General features: G+C 43.9%; 1 protein-coding gene across 2 annotated transcripts; it reads right to left on the bottom strand.

Annotated features, from left to right (window-relative positions):
* Positions 1 to 420: 420 nt before the first annotated feature.
* On the bottom strand, positions 421 to 16,860 carry gtf3c2 (general transcription factor IIIC, polypeptide 2, beta). Of its 2 annotated transcripts, XM_030345454.1 has the most exons (22): positions 16,707 to 16,860; positions 16,337 to 16,391; positions 15,992 to 16,081; positions 15,737 to 15,836; positions 13,376 to 14,045; positions 12,151 to 12,269; positions 11,510 to 11,694; positions 10,153 to 10,247; positions 9,955 to 10,032; positions 9,645 to 9,743; positions 8,961 to 9,188; positions 8,435 to 8,549; positions 8,114 to 8,222; positions 6,523 to 6,554; positions 5,915 to 6,044; positions 4,966 to 5,110; positions 4,217 to 4,378; positions 3,894 to 3,981; positions 3,136 to 3,264; positions 2,185 to 2,427; positions 1,624 to 1,731; positions 421 to 1,501 (listed from the first exon to the last, which is right to left on the bottom strand). In XM_030345454.1, the coding sequence occupies exons 3-22, from the start codon at positions 15,995 to 15,997 to the stop codon at positions 1,337 to 1,339; spliced, it is 3,006 nt and encodes a 1,001-aa protein (XP_030201314.1). In that variant the 5' UTR covers positions 15,998 to 16,081; positions 16,337 to 16,391; positions 16,707 to 16,860; the 3' UTR covers positions 421 to 1,336. The 2 variants fall into 2 exon arrangements, with proteins under 2 accessions (XP_030201314.1, XP_030201315.1); XM_030345455.1 differs by lacking the exon at positions 15,992 to 16,081 and having other exon boundaries at positions 16,707 to 16,859.
* Between the last annotated feature and the right edge of the window lie 1,354 nt (positions 16,861 to 18,214).

Raw genomic sequence — 18,214 nt, 5'->3', positions numbered from 1 at the left:
TTTGTACTCAAACTGTCTGTGAATTACTGTAACATTGGATGCTTTTGTAAATAAATTTCATGTACTTTGTGATTTCTTTAGTGCAAATATTTTTGTAAATATTAATTTCATTGTAATCATTCTCAGAGGTATTGTTTGTTAAAGCGTTTAATTCCTGAGTCCACAATGTGCTGTTCGATATTTTATGTGTACATGTTCAAAATGATTTTTTCAAAGACTAATAAAAGAATGCAGATGACCAAATAGTGAATCTGTTTATTTTTCTACGATATATTAAGATACAATATTGTCACTGAATATAATTTATAACCAGTGTTTCCTTAATCTCTGATGATGTAGCGCCTTTAAATTAATCATGTAATTTAGCTGTAGCACATGTGGCAACTGTTATTGAGCGACTGAGAGAACAGATAGTTTGGATAAATTAGTATGATGGTTTATTAAAAAAATAGTTTTATTGAGATTGATGATTTATTATACAAAATGTTTAGAAGAACGATTTGTTTTTGAATGGATAATTTTTAGCAAAGCATATTCTCAGTGGTTCTATTATCCAAACAAACAGGGTCTATGAATAAACACACAAGGGGGGGAACAATCTTTCAATAATTGTCAATTTAAAAGATTACAAACATTTCCAAAATTACTTCTTGAAAGAAAAAAGGTGTTTCAGAAAGTTACGACTGTATAGAATATAAAAATATCATGAAACACTATTTAAGTTCAGATGAAAGTTATGTGGCAGAGCAGCAAACAACCTTTTGCATATTTAACTGTAGTAGAAAACTAAAAGATTCCTTTAAATGTAAACAACCAGTGTAATGAATATTGTTTCATGAGGGACAATCAAGAAAAAAATAAAATAATAATCTAGATCAGCAAAAGTCACTATGTAAATATAAAAAACCATCAGCTTTAAAACATTTGCGCAGTATAAATGAACGACATTCCCCCTCTGGGCCGCAGCACAGCGCCTCACTCGTACCAAGCTGCGGCTGCAGCCTGGAGCCGTCACCAGAATCTAAAACAACCACTGAGCTCTATCCAATGCCCTGTAACACTGATGTTCTTATGAAGGGATGAGTGGCTCTAACCTTTTCCTGAGCAGTACAATGTGGGAGTCAATGGAGCAGGTGGTAGTATATAGCCACTTAAGTTGGATGTCATTTAGCTGCAAACTGCCTTCCCTCCCCCATCCCAAAAAGATAACTCAGTGTCCACACGGTGGCCTTCAGGTCATCTAGCTCCCCTCTGCACAGGGCTAGGGTTCAGCCACCATCTGTCTCAGAGGCCCCGGTACACTCTGAGGTGCTGAGTCTCCAGGCTAGCCATCTGGTCACTGTTCCTCTTCCTCCTGGCCCCCGGGCTCCGTGGGTAAAGCACTGAGCTGTGTGTTGATGTGGGAGCCGCTCATGTTGTGGAGGCAGTGGACCCGCAGCAGCCCCGCCTGGCCCACAGAGGCCACCCAGGCATGGCAGCTCATGTTGGGGTTGAAGCGGACCTGGGGAGACGGCAGAGGTCAGAGCGCTGGCTGAGCAGGGCTCAGCCATTGTGTCCCCTCGGACACAATGGAGGACAAAGCACGTTTAGGTCAGTCTTCAGCTCCCTCTCGTCTTTAGGTACCTTGTGTAGCGCAGCCAGGGGCATCCTGTCCAAGTCCAGGTCAGTCTTCACCTCCGTTTGCTTCATACGTTTCCATGGCGCCCGCCTCTTATAATTCTTAAAGCTTTGCTGGAAGAAGCAAAAGAAGGGGTTAAATTAACATCCATTAAAACACAGTCTGCCAGAGGAAGACGTCACGTAATGTTACTGTGGGCTCACAGGTATCAGATAAACCTGCCTTTGAATGAGGGCTCGTGTGTGTGTGTGTGTGTGTGTGTGTGTGTGTGTGTGTGTGTGTGTGTGTGTGTGTGTGTGTGTGTGTGTGTGTGTGTGTGTGTGTGTGTGTGTGTGTGTGTGTGTGTGTGTGTGTGTGTGTGTGTGTGTGTGTGTTTCCAGCTCAGTGGGCTGCCCAGCGGAGCCAGCAGAACACTCAGAGGTGGGGTGGAGGAGTGGGGGGTAAAGAGTGTTGGCTCTGGAGCTAATGATGGCTACCTAACGTCTTTAGCAGATGGCCCTGAAAAGCACGCCTTTCAGGAGTGTAACCTGACGCGCACACACACACACACATGCACGCACACGCACCAGGTTGCTGTCTGAGAAGTGGAGGTAGTAGTTCTCCACAGCCTCCCTGTATGTCTGGGTGCTGGGGCCTTCAGCAGGCCTCTCCTCTGGGCTCCTCTCCTCTTCATCGCTGCTGGCAGAGTCTTCCTCAGAATGGTTGTTGTTGTTCAACCGCCCAGGAGACATTTCCCCTTTTCCCCGACCCCCTTTCCCTCCCCTCTCCTCCTCAGCATCGTAGCGCACCATATCAGTGAAGTAGATGGGCTGCAAATGCATAAAAAAAAAATCTGAGAACATAATGTCATACGTATCTTTTGTTAAACCATTCCCTTTTCTTCTTGAATCACAGCAAGTCCTTAGTGGTTTCCATGGAATATGATCAATTGTTCTTCATCATTCAGAATACTAGACATTGATTGTTACTAGTGGTTCAACTGCTCCAAGAGGTGGACCAGCCCACTCAGACCTTTGTGTCAGAACACTGTCACACCTTTTAATGGCTTTGAGCGGCACAGTTCCACATCAACTTTTACATCTCAGGTTTCATGTTCCATAGTAACTGGCTAAACTTCCCAGCTGTCGTTGGGAAGTTTGGTCCAAACAAACAAAACCACGTACAATTGTAAGAAGGGCCCAGATACAGAGGAAGATGGTAGAACGAAGGGGAACGGGAAGGAGAGAGGACTCAAAGAACTAAATGAAGAACGGAAGGAACAATAGAAAGAATGAACGGAAAATAAGAACAGAAAAAGGAACGTAAGGAATTAAAGAAGGATCAACAGAAAGAACAAAAGAACGGAAGATGGAACAGAAGAAAGAAAGAAAGAAAGAAAGAAAGAAAGAAAGAAAGAAAGAAAGAAAGAAAGAAAGAAAGAAAGAAAGAGGAAAGAAAGAAAGAAGGCTGGAATGATAGAACTAAAGAACGACCAAAAGAATGGAAGACTGACTGAAAGAAAGAGCAAAGCGCCTTACGAAGCGTCTCTCCACAGTCCGCCGGAGGCTGGGGTTGGTACAGTTGAAGTCGGGTAACAGGGCGAAGATGACCTCCCCTAGACCGTCCCCAGTCACCAGGGAGTTACACCAGTCGCTGAACGACAACGACTACAACGCAAAGCAACACACAACATCTTGAAATGCTTGAAGAAGAAATAAGGTAGTAGTTATAGAGGGATTATCACTCTACGTCACTCCCCGCTCTACAACAACAACCATTTTGAACCGCGTTTTCTCATTACAGTTTAATGCAACAGTAAGCTGACAAAATCGGTAATTAATACCGCAACTGCAAATTAACCGCTTGGAGATAACCATGGCAACCGGTCAAACAAATGTTATTTTTGGCATCATTCTGCGTGCTTATCCGCTGTGTTGATAAACAAATAATAATAAAGATAAAGAGTAGTTATACCTAGTATAGCTTCTTCTATTCTCTTTAAGAACGGTTTGCCACCGTACTGTTTAGCTATGTGACACCAGAGCGTCCCTGTGGGGATTGCTCCAGTGTCACCTAAAGGAGCTGCAGGTCGGTGCTATTGGAGGATCATTTGGCCAATTGATGACCAATCAGGGCATCCTTTCTGTGATTGGTTCAGGGAATCCATCCTCTGTTCCGCCCTTTTCTATTCTACATCTTCAGACCTTTCCAAAGCGTCCCTACAGCCCCTTTAACCGTTGTAACCCATCAGAGGCTGCCGTGGTCTGAGTGTGGCTGGCTGGCGGGTGGCGCTCACCCAGACCGTGCCCGTCCTTGGGGTAATGAACACTGAGCGGGCGTTGCGGTAGCCCAGGTCGTTGTAGTAGGCGCCGGTCAGGCCACGTCTTGAAGAGAGGGGACAAGGACATTTAGTCATGTTAATTTATATACAATAAATCCACTAGATCACGGTATAATATGTCATGTGGATTACTACTCTATTTGGGTTAATAGTTTATAGCCAAATTTATGGCATTTCACTATTTTGAATCACTTTCTAACTCTACTACTGTGCTTTCTGCGTGTCTGATTTGTTGATGAGGGGCTTGGGGTGCCAGGGAGAGGAGGTGTTCTCCTCACGATGCGTAGCTGATCTCCTGGGAGTGGAAGGTTCCCGGTGAGGCCAGGGGCCAGCACACCTCCGTGGTGAGGTTGCGTTTCTGGACGTTGATTGGCTGGTAGAGACGCTTCAGGTCCCACAGCTTCACCATGCGGTCGTTGCCGCCCGTCGCCATCACCTGGCTGACACACACACACACACACACACACACACACACACACACACACACACACACACACACACACACACACACACCTTTAAGGCCATCAGCATGAAGGGGAATAGGACGTACCTAAAGATTGGAACCTGGAGAAATGTGGTAGATGGCTGGATGTAATAAAAAGGTGAGCAGAGAAGAGGACAAGAATACATTCACTTTGGTTCAGTTTTTTGGGGAAAACACAGCCATGAGCCCTCACTGGTACACCCAGAGTACACAAAGCAACATATCCCATCAGCATGTCTTACTTCATCATCAATTGAAGAACTCCACCTCACAACAGCTGCTTCCTACTGCAGTCAGACACTAAACAGCCTCCATCCAGATCATTACCATGCTGCAAGTTGCATAAAGTGACATTTGTTGTGCAATGTCTGTAGTAGTATGTCGTCTTCCACTCTTAGTTACAACAGGAGTGACAACATGAACCCATTCTTAACGGATGGACACAGCAACAACAACAGCATGAGTAACAGCAGGAGTTACAAGGGAACCCCAATGTTTGTGTCATTGCAGGAGATGCAACCGGTTCAACCCTGAAATGTGTACCTGGAGGCAGGGCAGAAGCAGAGGGCACGCACAGCGTTGTCATGGGCAACAAAGCAGCGGTAGGGGAGGAGGGTCAGGCCGTTTGAGGGATCACAGACTCGTAGCAGAGAGGAGCAGCTGGAGAGGTCCCACAGACCAACCGTACCTAAGAGAAGGGGACAGAGAGAAGGGGACAGACAGAGAGAGAGAGAGAGAGAGAGAGAGAGAGAGAGAGAGAGAGAGAGAGAGAGAGAGAGAGAGAGAGAGAGAGAGAGAGAGAGAGAGAGAGAGAGAGAGAGAGAGAGAGAGAGAGAGAGAGAGAGAGAGAGAGAGAGAGAGAGAGAGAGAGAGAGAGAGAGAGAGAGAGAGAGAGAGAGAGAGAGAGAGAGAGAGAAGGGGACAGAGAGAGAGAGAGAGATGAAAACGACCACACCAAAGCACAAAGGGGCACTGCCATTTAACAGCACACCATGGTCAATAACAGTAGTCAGTGCAAAAGTCAACTCAATAATATGGGCTTGGGATCTTGTGACTCTCTTCTACTTTGTGTTTATTGGCAGGTCAGAAACCATCCACTGTGCATACTGACAGGTGGCCACGGCTACAGAACAACAGGACTAATGTGAGAGCGCTGGGGGCTGGGACGGGGCATGGGACCAACCCATAGTTTCTGATACGATGACTTTGCACTGGTTGTAAAGCTCCTGCAGCTTGTTGTGCTTTATTAATGGAACGTAATAATAAAACTGAACTTGTAGGCTGGTAGACTGGGAAACATTTAAACATTTTTAGTTAAACTCATAGGACAGACTCACATGAGTTGTCCTACATTAAAAAGTTATATGCTGTTTTTAATGTTTTTTAAAGAGCAATCATTAAAGGAATCTTTCAGTGAAAATCCAGCCATCTCCAATGCCTGGTATGTATAAAAGGAAGGAACAGAGCAGCTAACACACGTATAAGGTTGTACCGTCATAGAAGCCGATGGCCATGATGTTGTGAGGCTTCTCAGGCAGCCAGTCCATGGACAAAACCTGGCCGCTCTTATCATGGTGGGGGGCTTTGGAGGCACCCAGCTTCAGCGTCAACACCTCTCTGGCCTGGGGAGATGAGAAACTAAAGAAATTCTGTACAACAACACTTAGAAGGCACTGGTTTAGGTACAACAGGTCCTACTTTTACTGCTGAAATGCAGTAGCACAAAATACAATGAGCTGGTTGAGTCAAAGTCACAAACCAAGCCTCACATTAATATCTAAAGACTCATGTCTAGGTGAAAGAGGTCTGTCACTTTCTTTTGCCTTATATTGGTTGACTAGCATCTGGCTTGAGATGGGCGTCTGTTAGCGTGTAAATGGCGATCATAAACGTTGCCATTAATAGTCAACTGCAAGAAAGTGTTTGGAAAGGTTTTAAATCAAGATTGTGTAGACTGGCCACTGTATAATACATTTATTAAAACGTTTTATTGGGAACAATATCTCTTAAAGGAAACAGAAAACAAGGCATAGCTCCGCCAGAATGTTCAACAGTTTGGTGAAATGTGGGCCAATGGAAGGCTGGGGACAGCGGGCCTACCTGATACACTGGTGGAACGTGGTTGTCTCCTTCTGTTTTGGGAAACAAAAATTAATCATTCTATTCACCACATATCAGTCATGATTACACAGGAATCCAAACTCAGGCTATGAATAACTTGAATAGAAAAGTATGAGGTACATATTCTGACATTTGTTAGTTTGAAGACCAACACTGAAATCAAAACACTGGGACAGCTTCCAACAGAGTGGACGAACAACAACCCATTAGAGCAAATGAACACCAACCTTTGCAATGAACCATATGCACCAGAGATGGCCCATAAAGGACTATGGACCCTTTCAGGGTTTGCTTTGGGTTCAGAAACACTTTCCTGCCCCCTGGTGTACGTGTTAAAGTGACATGGAAGGAGACCATTCTCTCCGGTCAACACCATGATAATGTCCCAGCTGGAGGTAAAAACGAATCGTAATCTCAATCAACTATCAGAACTAGGTCATCAGAACCAGAAATAAAGTATTTTCGGTTGTAGGTCTGGATGTGTCACTAAGGTCTGTCCTCCTTATCAGATATAAAGTATTGTCTATGGAAGGTCTGGATGTGTCACTAAGGTCTGACCACCTCATCAGAACTAAAGTATTGTAGGTCTGGATGTGTCACTAAGGTCTGTCCTCCTTATCAGATATAAAGTATTGTCTATGGAAGGTCTGGATGTGTGACTAAGGTCTGTCCTCCTCATCAGAAAAAAAGTATTGCAGGTCTGGATGTGTCACTAAGGTCTGTCCTCATCAGATATAAAGTACTGTAGGTCTGGATGTGTCACTAAGATCTGTTCACCTTACAGAAATGAGGGAACTAGGAGGAAAAGGTGGTCTTGTAATTCTCTTGAGTGAATAAGAGTGACAGAATGAGCGGATGAATATGAGATGTAGTCTGGTATTCTAACCAGACACTATGTGAACGTTCCTCCCTGCTGGACCGCTGCTGCCATTTGGTCCTGATGTTAGACCACCTTCCCGAGGTAGTCCGACGTCAGGACCAAGGGCCCCGGCGGAGTGGCTTGTGGACCTGTGGAGCTCGGTCCGGTCAGCGATGGGCTGTGGTGTCCACCTGAACGTTTACATTGAGCACTTATTGCATAAGGCCCTGGTGTGTCTGGATGGCTAAGCTCCGGCTGAGCACCCGTTTATTTAATCTCTGCGTCCGCGTGACGGTTAAAGTATAACGCTACGGCGTGTGGCGCATTTCATACACAGCATCGCTCAACACATAACAGTCACACAACCACGGAACTAAATAAGCATCACACAGTTGCCATGGTATGTAACCATGGGGATAAACCGCCGTCCTCCTTCCTAAAACCCTCAGCCCTTAACATATTCATTTAAATCACAGAGCAGAACTGCATCTGAAACAGTGGGTTCACCGGCTCTTTACAGAGCCTGTTCATTCTCTGTGTTCCTCCAGAGGGTCCATTATAAGAGGTGTCTCCCGTTGTGGTAGAGGACTTTGAATGAGTCCTTTGACCACACTTCTGTTATTTAGATCGGCAAAGCCCCGTAGTTTTGGTGTTCTGCTTTGAGGGGACCAATAGAGTAGGACAACCCGCCTGTGGGGCCAGGGGGTGTACCTGAGGACCAGGGGGAACACAGAGCCTGGGGGTGAGGCAGGCTGTAGATGCTGACCACCCCGGTGGAGACGGCCACGGCCAGCAGACCCAGGCGCTGCAGGAAGGGAGCCTGAGAGAGAACCAAGCTTTAGTAGAGGACCTCTCCCCAATACCTCCAAGGCAATATTGGGATGATTATCCCTGATATCAGTGCATATTGGGCATTTATTTAGGACACAGTAGAAAGCATCAAGGGTCACGACCACGAGGTCAGATGACAAATCAGGGAGGTACCGATATACCGATAGTAACGCCACTGAAGCCTTGGACTGGTCCGCCTACCTTTCTGCTGGTGTTGGGGGGCTCCCAGGCCCCCGCCGGACACCACTTGAGCTGCCAGACGAAGCCCTTCTCTTGGCCCAAGCCGTAGACTAGAGACGCCGGGCCTGCCTCGGGCCTTCAGGAGGACAACGATACACATGTACAAAGGGTCCATCTAATGTCGCCATAGCAATAGGCAATGTACAATAATACCAAACAGGTCTGACCGGGCGTCCAGAGGGTTAACCACACCTGTAGCATCTGATCAAATGAAGAGGACAGCACACCTAGACGGGCTCCAATGAATACTGCATCATTGCTAGAACTTTGCCATTGAGACGCTAGTGGCTTCAAAATGACTGGGATGGAGTGGTTTAGGGAGGAGTGAGAGAGTGACCTCCAGTGTAAAGCTCTAGCCAACGCCTAGAGCCAACAACCCAATTGCTATGGTGAGAAATACAATCGATATAAAGACAAAACCTCAGGAGGAAAAGAGTCCACTTGTTGCATTGAGACGCTGTAGATACCCCCCCCTGCAGGCCTTTACCTGCTTCTGTAGTCCAGTCCTCCCATGTCCCACAGCTGGACCAGGCCGGCTCCCGCATACATCTGGTTGAAGACGTGCTGCTGGTCCATGCCCTGGTGGCAGGCCAGGGCAAGGTACTGGTGGGCGGTGGCCCCGTCGGGCAGCGGACACCACTCCAGGGCCCACACCGGACCCCCCACAAACACCGTCAAGTCCAGGCGCTCGGGGTGGGGGTCGCTGACCTGGAACCTGCCATGGGTTCAGTCGGTGGAATGATCAATCCTAACCCATCCTCAGCGGCCTCTTACCGCTCCCATTCTCTGATCATGCGTATTGCATGGAGCTGCTGGGGTCATTCATATGGCAATGGCAATAAGCATTAGAAACCAATAGATTGATGGTCTTTTTACTTCATTTTTAAGGGGAAGATAATGAAGATGGATTGAACACTTCATGATATTATATATTCCCAGATGTGTGCTCATTGTGGGAAAGGAGAAGTGCTGCACCCGCTACCTTCTACGGTCGCAACATCACCCCGTTCCCACAAGGTTGACCATTGAAGTCATTCCTCAGATTTGGATCAATGGAAAAAAAAAAAACGCACATCCCACAACAATGACATCAAGGGTCTTAAGCGTTCATGGAAACGAGAACAGTGGTTTGAAGCATTTAATGTATTCTAAATATTTACTATATTTCCACCTGTTGAGTCTTTGCACTGTCTCCTTGTTGCCTAGGCCCTCTCTAGAAACTTTGAAAGCAGCAGACTGCAACTCCCGGGGTAAGTACTTCTCCAGCTCACTAAAAGAATACACAAGGAAAGAGACCCGTTTGTAAGCTCCTGTAGAATCAAGAGCTTGTGAATCATTTGATCAAAATGACCTGATACAGAACAGAATCCACTCTTAAGCGTGTGAAGACCAGCTGAATATTAAGTCTAACCTCAGAGACCAGCTCTAGTGAAACACAGGTTATTTGGACTGTTGTTTGGTGCTTAAACTGGGATGACTACCTGCTGGAAACAAGGGTCCAGTCGTTGACCGTGGGGAGCCACTCTGGAAACACCGAGTCACTGTGGTGCTCTTCTCGGCTACAATATGAGGAAGGTCATCAACAGCATTCTACTAGTCACACTCATTTGTCTTATTAGTCAGAACCCATATTATCATATTACAATTACACACACAGAGCAAAAAGAGAGGTTACGTACAACTTCTTGTTGGCCTTGTAGGCATCCAACGCAGGCTTCATCATGGCATTGGAGATCCCGTTAGTGGCTACGCCAAAAACCCTTCTGTGGAGTATCTGCTGACACAAATTAAATCAAGTTTTGGAACGATCCAATTCGCCCGCACCGTCTCGTGGGAACATTTCAGATTGACTCAATGACATAGAAAATGAATTATGCTTTTCAAATTGTGTAGGGATCTAAATTGCGTAGCAAGTCAATCATTATTTTAGCCTTAGATTTAGAGCCAGAAGCACACCAAATAACAAACTTCAATGTGGGTCAACTTTTGGCAAGACACAAGCACAAGCCAAAGTGAATGGAAAGTGGATTTTAAATACATTTTACAATAAATTTGGTAATTGTCTTTATTTGCTATATAATTAATTGCACTTTTGCACCCCCAGTTAAATAGCCAAATGATGGGGTGCACACCTGCAAAATTCTTTAACATAAAAACTCTGATATGGCTGCATATCACTGGCAAAAATCAGTGCAAAAAACACATTATTGTGCGGGCAGCATTTCCTGCTCATGAGAGCAACAATACAGCATGTGAGGAGAAAAAAATTCATATTGAGCGCACACATTAAGTGAGGCAGCACGAAACGGATGCCACTGTGCACACAAATGCTGTCTTTGCTCTTTTTATAGCACTAAGACATCCAGAATCAAGACTTTCTTGTTCAGAGTTCATCTGGACATCGGCATAGCCATCCCCCTGACACACCTCTTGTGTACCTTCTGTATTGTATGATGTACGTCCTGGTACTTAATGTACAAACTTATTGTATGTTGTACGTCCTTGCACTCAAAAATAGTACTTAGCATTTTGTAGCATCTTATCCTAGCTATCTTTTTTGGATACAGGGACTGGATTAACCTTGCGATCCTTTGTGCTTGGCACTTGGTTCTATGAACATCCTTACTGTACAGACAAATATTGTTTCTCTTTCTTCTGATAAATGTACTTTTTGTAAGTCGCTTTGGATAAAGCGTCCTAAATGCAAAATGTAAAAGTACATTTAAAAACTGTAATAAATACTGCATTGCCTCCCTGTTGCTATTTTAACAAAGACATTTGGTGGAACAATAAGACATAGATCGACTGTGTAAAGATTATCCGCGCGAGGAGGAAAACCCTTTAAAAGTACATATGCACACAACTTTAAAAGTTGTGTGCATATGTGTGTTGGTTGTATGACCCTGTGAAAGGCATTTTTGCTCACAATTTTTGCAGTGATATGCCTCAATACCCTGCAACAACATGCATGTGTTCAGGCAGCCCTTTCTCTTTACATTCAAAACATCCATCCCGCTGAAGTAGCAAAGTACTTGCATTGCTTTTATTTAAGTATTGAGTTGCAGGTTCCAGTTCCGATTCAAGACCCTCCGTCTCCTCCTCGTCCTCCTCGTCCTCCATGTCGTCAAGCATCTCCTCATCCCCACCGCCGGGGAGGAAATCTTCATCTCCTTCAAAGTCGTCACAATCAACTGGCCTCCTCTTCTTACACCTCATCGCCGCTGCAGGTCAAAAGGGGTTACAGATATACATCACTTATATTATTAACCCTTGGTTTACAACGGAAGGCTTGTAAATCAAGTCTCACAAGCTGGAGAGTTGATGTTAAAGGCCCTGCAATGGCTTGCGATTCTTGCCACCAACAGTGGAAAATGTCCAATGGCCAAAACTCATTAATGCCAGTGTCTCCGTAATATGGACAACAACTTGCCACTGAGATCCTTACCAGACCGAGAAGAAATGTATTTGATGGAATTATGAGAGTTAAATCCCATAATTCCCATTAACTTACAATGGTGGAAGGTCCCTGTGCCACATCAAACCACCGTGAAGCCCCTGTTAGATGAACTCCCTCTGATCCCAGCCCCTCATAGCTGACACCTGATTTATTTCAGCCAGATTCTACCATTGTTAGGAAAGAGCATCAAGACAACATCCTAGGAGGGTGCATAGCATACCTGCACCTTGACGGGGTCCTGGTCGGTCCGACAGTGAGTCTGGGCTCCCGCTGCGTGAGTCGGACGCCTCTGGGCCGCTGAGGCTCTCTTGAGCCAGAGAATGAAGGTACTTCAACGCACTACAACACAGAGCAGGAACATCAATAAGAAGGGAGGGTCTGAAGCCACAGAAGGCTCGCAAAGGAACGGGATTGTTTAAGAGGGCCAAGTAGGCCGACATGGATGAGTCTGTCAGTGCCACCTTAACAGTTACTTTATTCTGATGATGGCATGAGCTTAGAATGACTTTTGTCAAGACAGTCTAGACTTGAGTAGGTGGAAAAAGCCTGGAGATGAAACAGAAATCATGTGCGCTGAAACAAAGGATAAATTAAAAGGAAATAAGATAAAGAAATACTTTTTAGCAGAGTCACACTGGTACGTTATTTTGCTGCCCGACAACATTGAGGGCGCGTGCTGGAACGATCATGACGTCAGGTTACAAGAATTCCCAACCCCCACATTACTCTGACCGGCCTATCAACAATTCAGGTAAAAATATAAATAGATACTTTACGTCCCTACAGAAGCATTCTTATCATTATGTAGATTATCTAGGCTGTTTTCAAAAAATGCAACTCTTTCAGAACAAGCCTATAGACTAACCACCATGCAAGGGATAATGTTATTTATGTATACGTTTTTTGAAATAGCCTTCCATACGTGTTAAATTGTTAACAGAAGTTTTAAAATGTAGGTCTGGAGCCAAAACGTTGCTTGTTGATGATTGACGGCAGACATGGACCAGGCTAGACCGAGTCAGGTGGCCCACACCGAGTCGGGGCGCTAGGCCGATTCAGTGAGGGCCTTCTTTTTTGTTTAAGTTAAATTACAATCGATTCATAAATAGACAATGGAAGCAAATAATGCAGTAAATATACGTAGAACCTTTACAAAATAGTTTTTGTAAATTGTTAGGAATGCATCATTCATCCTCCATTCGAAACAATTTTGATTTTGACTGCTTCCGCTTAATTTCTGGCCAATCAGGGCCCTAATTGGTCTGGGGAGTCTATCTTGCCTGGCATCAAATGCATTTGACTTATTTTTGCTAATCTAGTCTTTTGGACTCTTTTTTGTCCCTCACTTAGCAACTCTAAAATCACCCCTGCAGCTGCTTGAGGTTCACTATGTTGTAAACATGGGTAAATAAAAAATAAATCTTGTTTGACTGAATGTAACATACGTTTTAGCTGCACTTCTTCTTGGACGGCCACCCAGATTGGTCTCTGGGTCTGGCCTAGCGGAGGTTTCCTCTGTGTCATTTTGTAACATGGGGGCCATCTCCTGCGGTGGCACCTTCTTCTTCTTCAGGTACTTCCTCTTTGGCTTTGGCGTCTCCACTGGTTGCTGCTCAGAAAAAGCCTTTTCGGCCTCTGTTGAGAGGTCTTCTACTTTTATTTTCCTGTCAGGTTTCTTCCTTGCAGGGGTCTTCTGTTTACCTTTGGCGGTAATGTCAGGAGATTTCAGAGAAAGTTCTTTAGATGATGTATGAGACCCGGTGTCTTGGTCCCCTCCATCACTTGGTGCTATAGCTTTCTTATCCCAATCATTTCTTTGCTGACTTCTGGACTTATCTTTGGGAGGGCGCCCTCGGCGCTTCTTCTGAGGACTCTGTTGTTCAGGGCTCTGGTCGGTTGGTTCTGCAGCTTTGGAACCACAATGCAGAGTTGGTTGAGGAGTTTCCGTGTCCACAGAGGTCTTTCTGGGGGGCCTTCCTCCTCGCTTTTGTTTTGGACAGGGGTTTTCAGGTTTCTCTTCCATTTCATAGTCCGAAAATCTTGGATTTTTCTTCCTCTCACGCTTATTTGATATTGGGCTTAAAGCGGAGAGGATTTTGGATTCCTGTTCTTGCCCTGTGAGGAGCAAAAAAATTATATTATTATCAATCCAAGTCATTTTCAATTACAGAAATGGTTAAGGTTATTTCATCTACAAGACAATTGAAGGGTGGAGACATTGTGATGGTGAGCTCTTCATTTGCAATTATGGGCCTCTTCAAAATATAACTGTGATGTCAGTAGGGCAGATGTTGAAATGTATTTGAATCACTAGACAGTACAACTCATGGTCTTGAAATATCCATCAAATCAAAAATTGTTTTAAGAAAAACTTTCTGAAAAAGGTTAAAAACAATTGTAACTGGGATATATGTTTTTCCTAAAAAACATAATTTTTCTTCTATTTAAAAGGCACCCAGTGCAACTTTCGAGGCTTAAAAATAAACATTCAATTTCTAGTCTTTTTTACACGTAGTAAGTTTCAATAACTCCATACCATTACATACCGACATTCAAGCAGCAAAGATGAAACGTCGTTGTGTGGTGAGAACTGCTAGAAAATCAATAACAACAACAATGCCGCCATTTTCTTTATTTTTTGTAACCTACAATAAATAAAGCAGGCTTCCAGTCAATGGAAAAATGGCTTCTCCCCACCGGCGATTGTTGTTGTTTACGATTTTCTATCAGTTCTCACCACACAGCGACGTCTCATCTTTGCTCCTTGAATGTCGATATGTAATGGTATGGAGTTATTGACTTACTACGTGTAAAAAAAGACTAGAAATTGAATGTTTATTTTTCATTGAATATTTACATAAAGTTGCACTGGGGGCCTTTAATAGAAAAAGAACATGATGCAGGATCATCCATATCGAAGCTTGATTCTGTAATGTTTGACTCCTACTTCATTGTAAAGACATTCGGTTTAACACACTGTTCACACTATCTTCACGGTTGAGCCCATGGTTTGGTATAGATTTCTCGATTACTTGTTCACATGCAGCTCTGAAATACTATTCTACTTGTAAAGGATAAGTACCATACAATACGCAGTATTCAACAATAGGGCTTTGAATCCGAACTTCGTTATTCGAATATAATTTGAATATCAAAAAATAAATCAAAATTCGAACGAATATTAGGCAGCCCTAAATATTCAAACCTGTTATGGGCAGGCCAAGAGGGAGAGACGTCGGAGAACCCGACGCAGTTTATTCATAATATTGTAATGACCACGGAAGAGACAGTGAATGAAGTATTGATTAGACAGCGATTTATTAGAAACCTAATAAACCGTTGGAACACGCAATGCCGGTAACCATAGCAACGCGGTAAACAAACCTCGCGAAGCCCAATCCAGGTCTTACTGAAGGCTTTTAATGGTCAAAACATTATTAATAAATATTCGAATATATTCGAATATTAATATTAATAAACAAACAAACTTCGAATATGATTTTTGGGCAAAAGCCCTATTCAACAACTAACCTGATTGTCTCTGTCTTTTTCAAACCCCTTGGGCCAGTGGGAGCAGCTCAGAGGCCCAGCGCCCCAGGGCACTCACCATGCAGAGAATACTTGTTGTAGTGACTCATGGTCCTTTCCCAACCTGGTTCCTAAGCTACATGCCACCTCTTTTCTTTAACCCATTCTCCTATCATCATATGTATAAATAACCCCTCTTGATACATGAACAGGTCGATTACAACTATGACCAATCACAATAATAGGAGTAGGGTCACACATAATTAACTACATTGTACCTGACATGGCTGCGACCAAGGCCTCTTCTCCTAGTTTTGCGTCAAGGCTTTCACAAGCTTCTTCATGTCCCAGAGCGCCGTCCTTTTCCAACAGAGGTAACTGTTGCACAAGACCAGGAAAACACAAAACACCACAGCAGTTGGATACTTCATAATTTTTATTTTTTAAAAACTTAATATTTGTAATTTACCATACGTTTCCAAATTAAATAATGCTATTTCCTTGTTGCTTTACCAATAAAACCATTCCAATACCTCCATCTCTGCCCTGTCTCTGCTGAGTGGGTACTCTGTCGGGTGGGTTGATGTCAGCCAGCAGTACAAGTGTGTCTAATGAAAACAGTGCTGCAACAATACAGACATGTGTCCCATAACTCACAACCAGCGGACCTCAACAGGCCAGATGAGGCCAGAGAAAAGGGAGAGAGACTATATATATATATCATCAACAGACTGTTGAGTTGGGATTTGATCAAATATATTGCAGGCATTAACTATGTATACCTTCTGATGCTATGCTAATGTACAATGTCCAAGCCTTGTGGCTGGCTGCAGAAGATACTAGTTCATGTTTCTAATGGATGGATGTAGAGCACTCACCAAGCTGAAGTCTGCTGCCTCATTCCCACGCCATTTGATCAGCTATCATAGCATCCTGTTGGCGACAGACAGAGAGACAGGCAGACTGTCAGACAGTGAGGCAGACAGATAGACAGGCCAGTATGATTGTAATGCATAACATTATCCACACATCCAGCACCACAGACTCGGACAAACAGTGACGAGTATCCGCTGGTAGCCACACACAACATCCAGTGGTTAGTACAGATTAATAATTAATTCATACATGCCGCACATGCCGACATATTACTGTTGTTACACTAAGTAAAGTTACTTTTGCTCAATCAAAGACAGCATCATGCAATTTAACATCTATTCCCATAAAATGCATATGGTAAACTGGACTTACTCAAGTAACATGACAAATTGCAATTTCCACAAAGATCCGTTGACGTGTGTGTTCATCATTATGATAAAGTGGTTAATTATAACCAACTAAACTTGACACACACTCGACACTTCTTCTTCGCCTTCTGCGTCTTCTTCTTCTTAATGTTTGATGGCGTTTCAAAACACTTTTTTGTGCATTACCGCCACCTACTGGTATGGAGTGTCTGTCGGGACTTTTACACATTCCTGAATTGTATTAATAAATAAATAAATAAACAAACCAAAAAAATTAGATTCTCCCTATTAAGCGTTTTCTCCTAAGATACTAAAACAAAAAAGGATAACATTTCTTCTTTGTAAAAGATCCCGTAAATCATAATTCAACTTAATTTCTTTAAGATTCAATATCAGTTCCCTTCTCTCAGCATCATATTTTTAACAATAAAGCATAAGATGTTCTAAAGTTTATTCTCCATTACAATATTCACATCTTCCCGAATTGTGTTTTCCTATAATGTACTGTTTAAAAACACTCGACAAGGCTGCTACACACCGCGAGTGTTCTACATTACAACGAAAGGAATCAGGTCGCAGACTGCCCCTATCGGCAGAGGGGAGCAATGCACACATGTGGATTGAGAGCAACATTGTGGCTACGGAATTGAAATTCTCAATCATATTCATGAGAGACATATTTAGTCCATTTCTAGTTTGCATATTTAGATGCAATTATTTTTATTGCATATGATTAATATTAAAATGGAAGATTATCATGGACCGATGAGGCTTCGGTAGAGCAATGACGTCCGAAGTACAGAAATCATGCACGGGGAAAATTATCTAGAAGCCTAGTAGGTAGCAGCTTTTACACTTATTTCGATTTCATGACGTTGTTGGTATTGTTCCCTTTTTAAATAAAAGATCAAACTAATTCAGGAGGAGACATGTCATTTTTGGAGTCAAGCTCATTGCTTAGGCTTACCGTGTGACATAATTCACACATATACCAACAGGTCATATGTCCTTGGCGATTAGGGTGGGATCCTGAGCCCAGGGAGGCGCCCAGGTATTCGAGAAACCAATTAGAGAGGCTTCTTTCTCAGCCTAAGGAGGGATCCTGAGCCTATGGAGGCGTCCAGCTCATACAGAAAGCCATTCATCATGTGCCAATTCGAGCGGCCCAAGTATTCGAGAAACTCAGACGCTCAAGGCCACAAAAACAAGTGTAATTCTCGCACATATCCACAAGGGGTCAGCACCAAGCCACAAAGCAAGTTGCAATGCCAACACTATCCAGGAGGCGGGAGTTCAGCACCATGCTTAGCCAATCAGAGCACATAACTGAGTCCACGCCTGCCCAGGACTACATAGCCGAAGGGGCAGAACCATGGGGCAGAACACTCCAGGTAACCCATCCATAAGATGCGGCCCCGTTTACACGAGGACGCTTGCGGGTAAAAATGACCAAATATTTGATCAGAAGTGCCTTTCGTTTAGACGGTGGAAACGCAATAATCTGCGCGTTTA

The sequence above is a fragment of the Gadus morhua genome, chromosome 21, assembly GCF_902167405.1.
Source record: "Gadus morhua chromosome 21, gadMor3.0, whole genome shotgun sequence".
Taxonomy (NCBI): domain Eukaryota; kingdom Metazoa; phylum Chordata; class Actinopteri; order Gadiformes; family Gadidae; genus Gadus; species Gadus morhua.
This window is presented reverse-complemented; position numbering and strand designations above follow the sequence as displayed.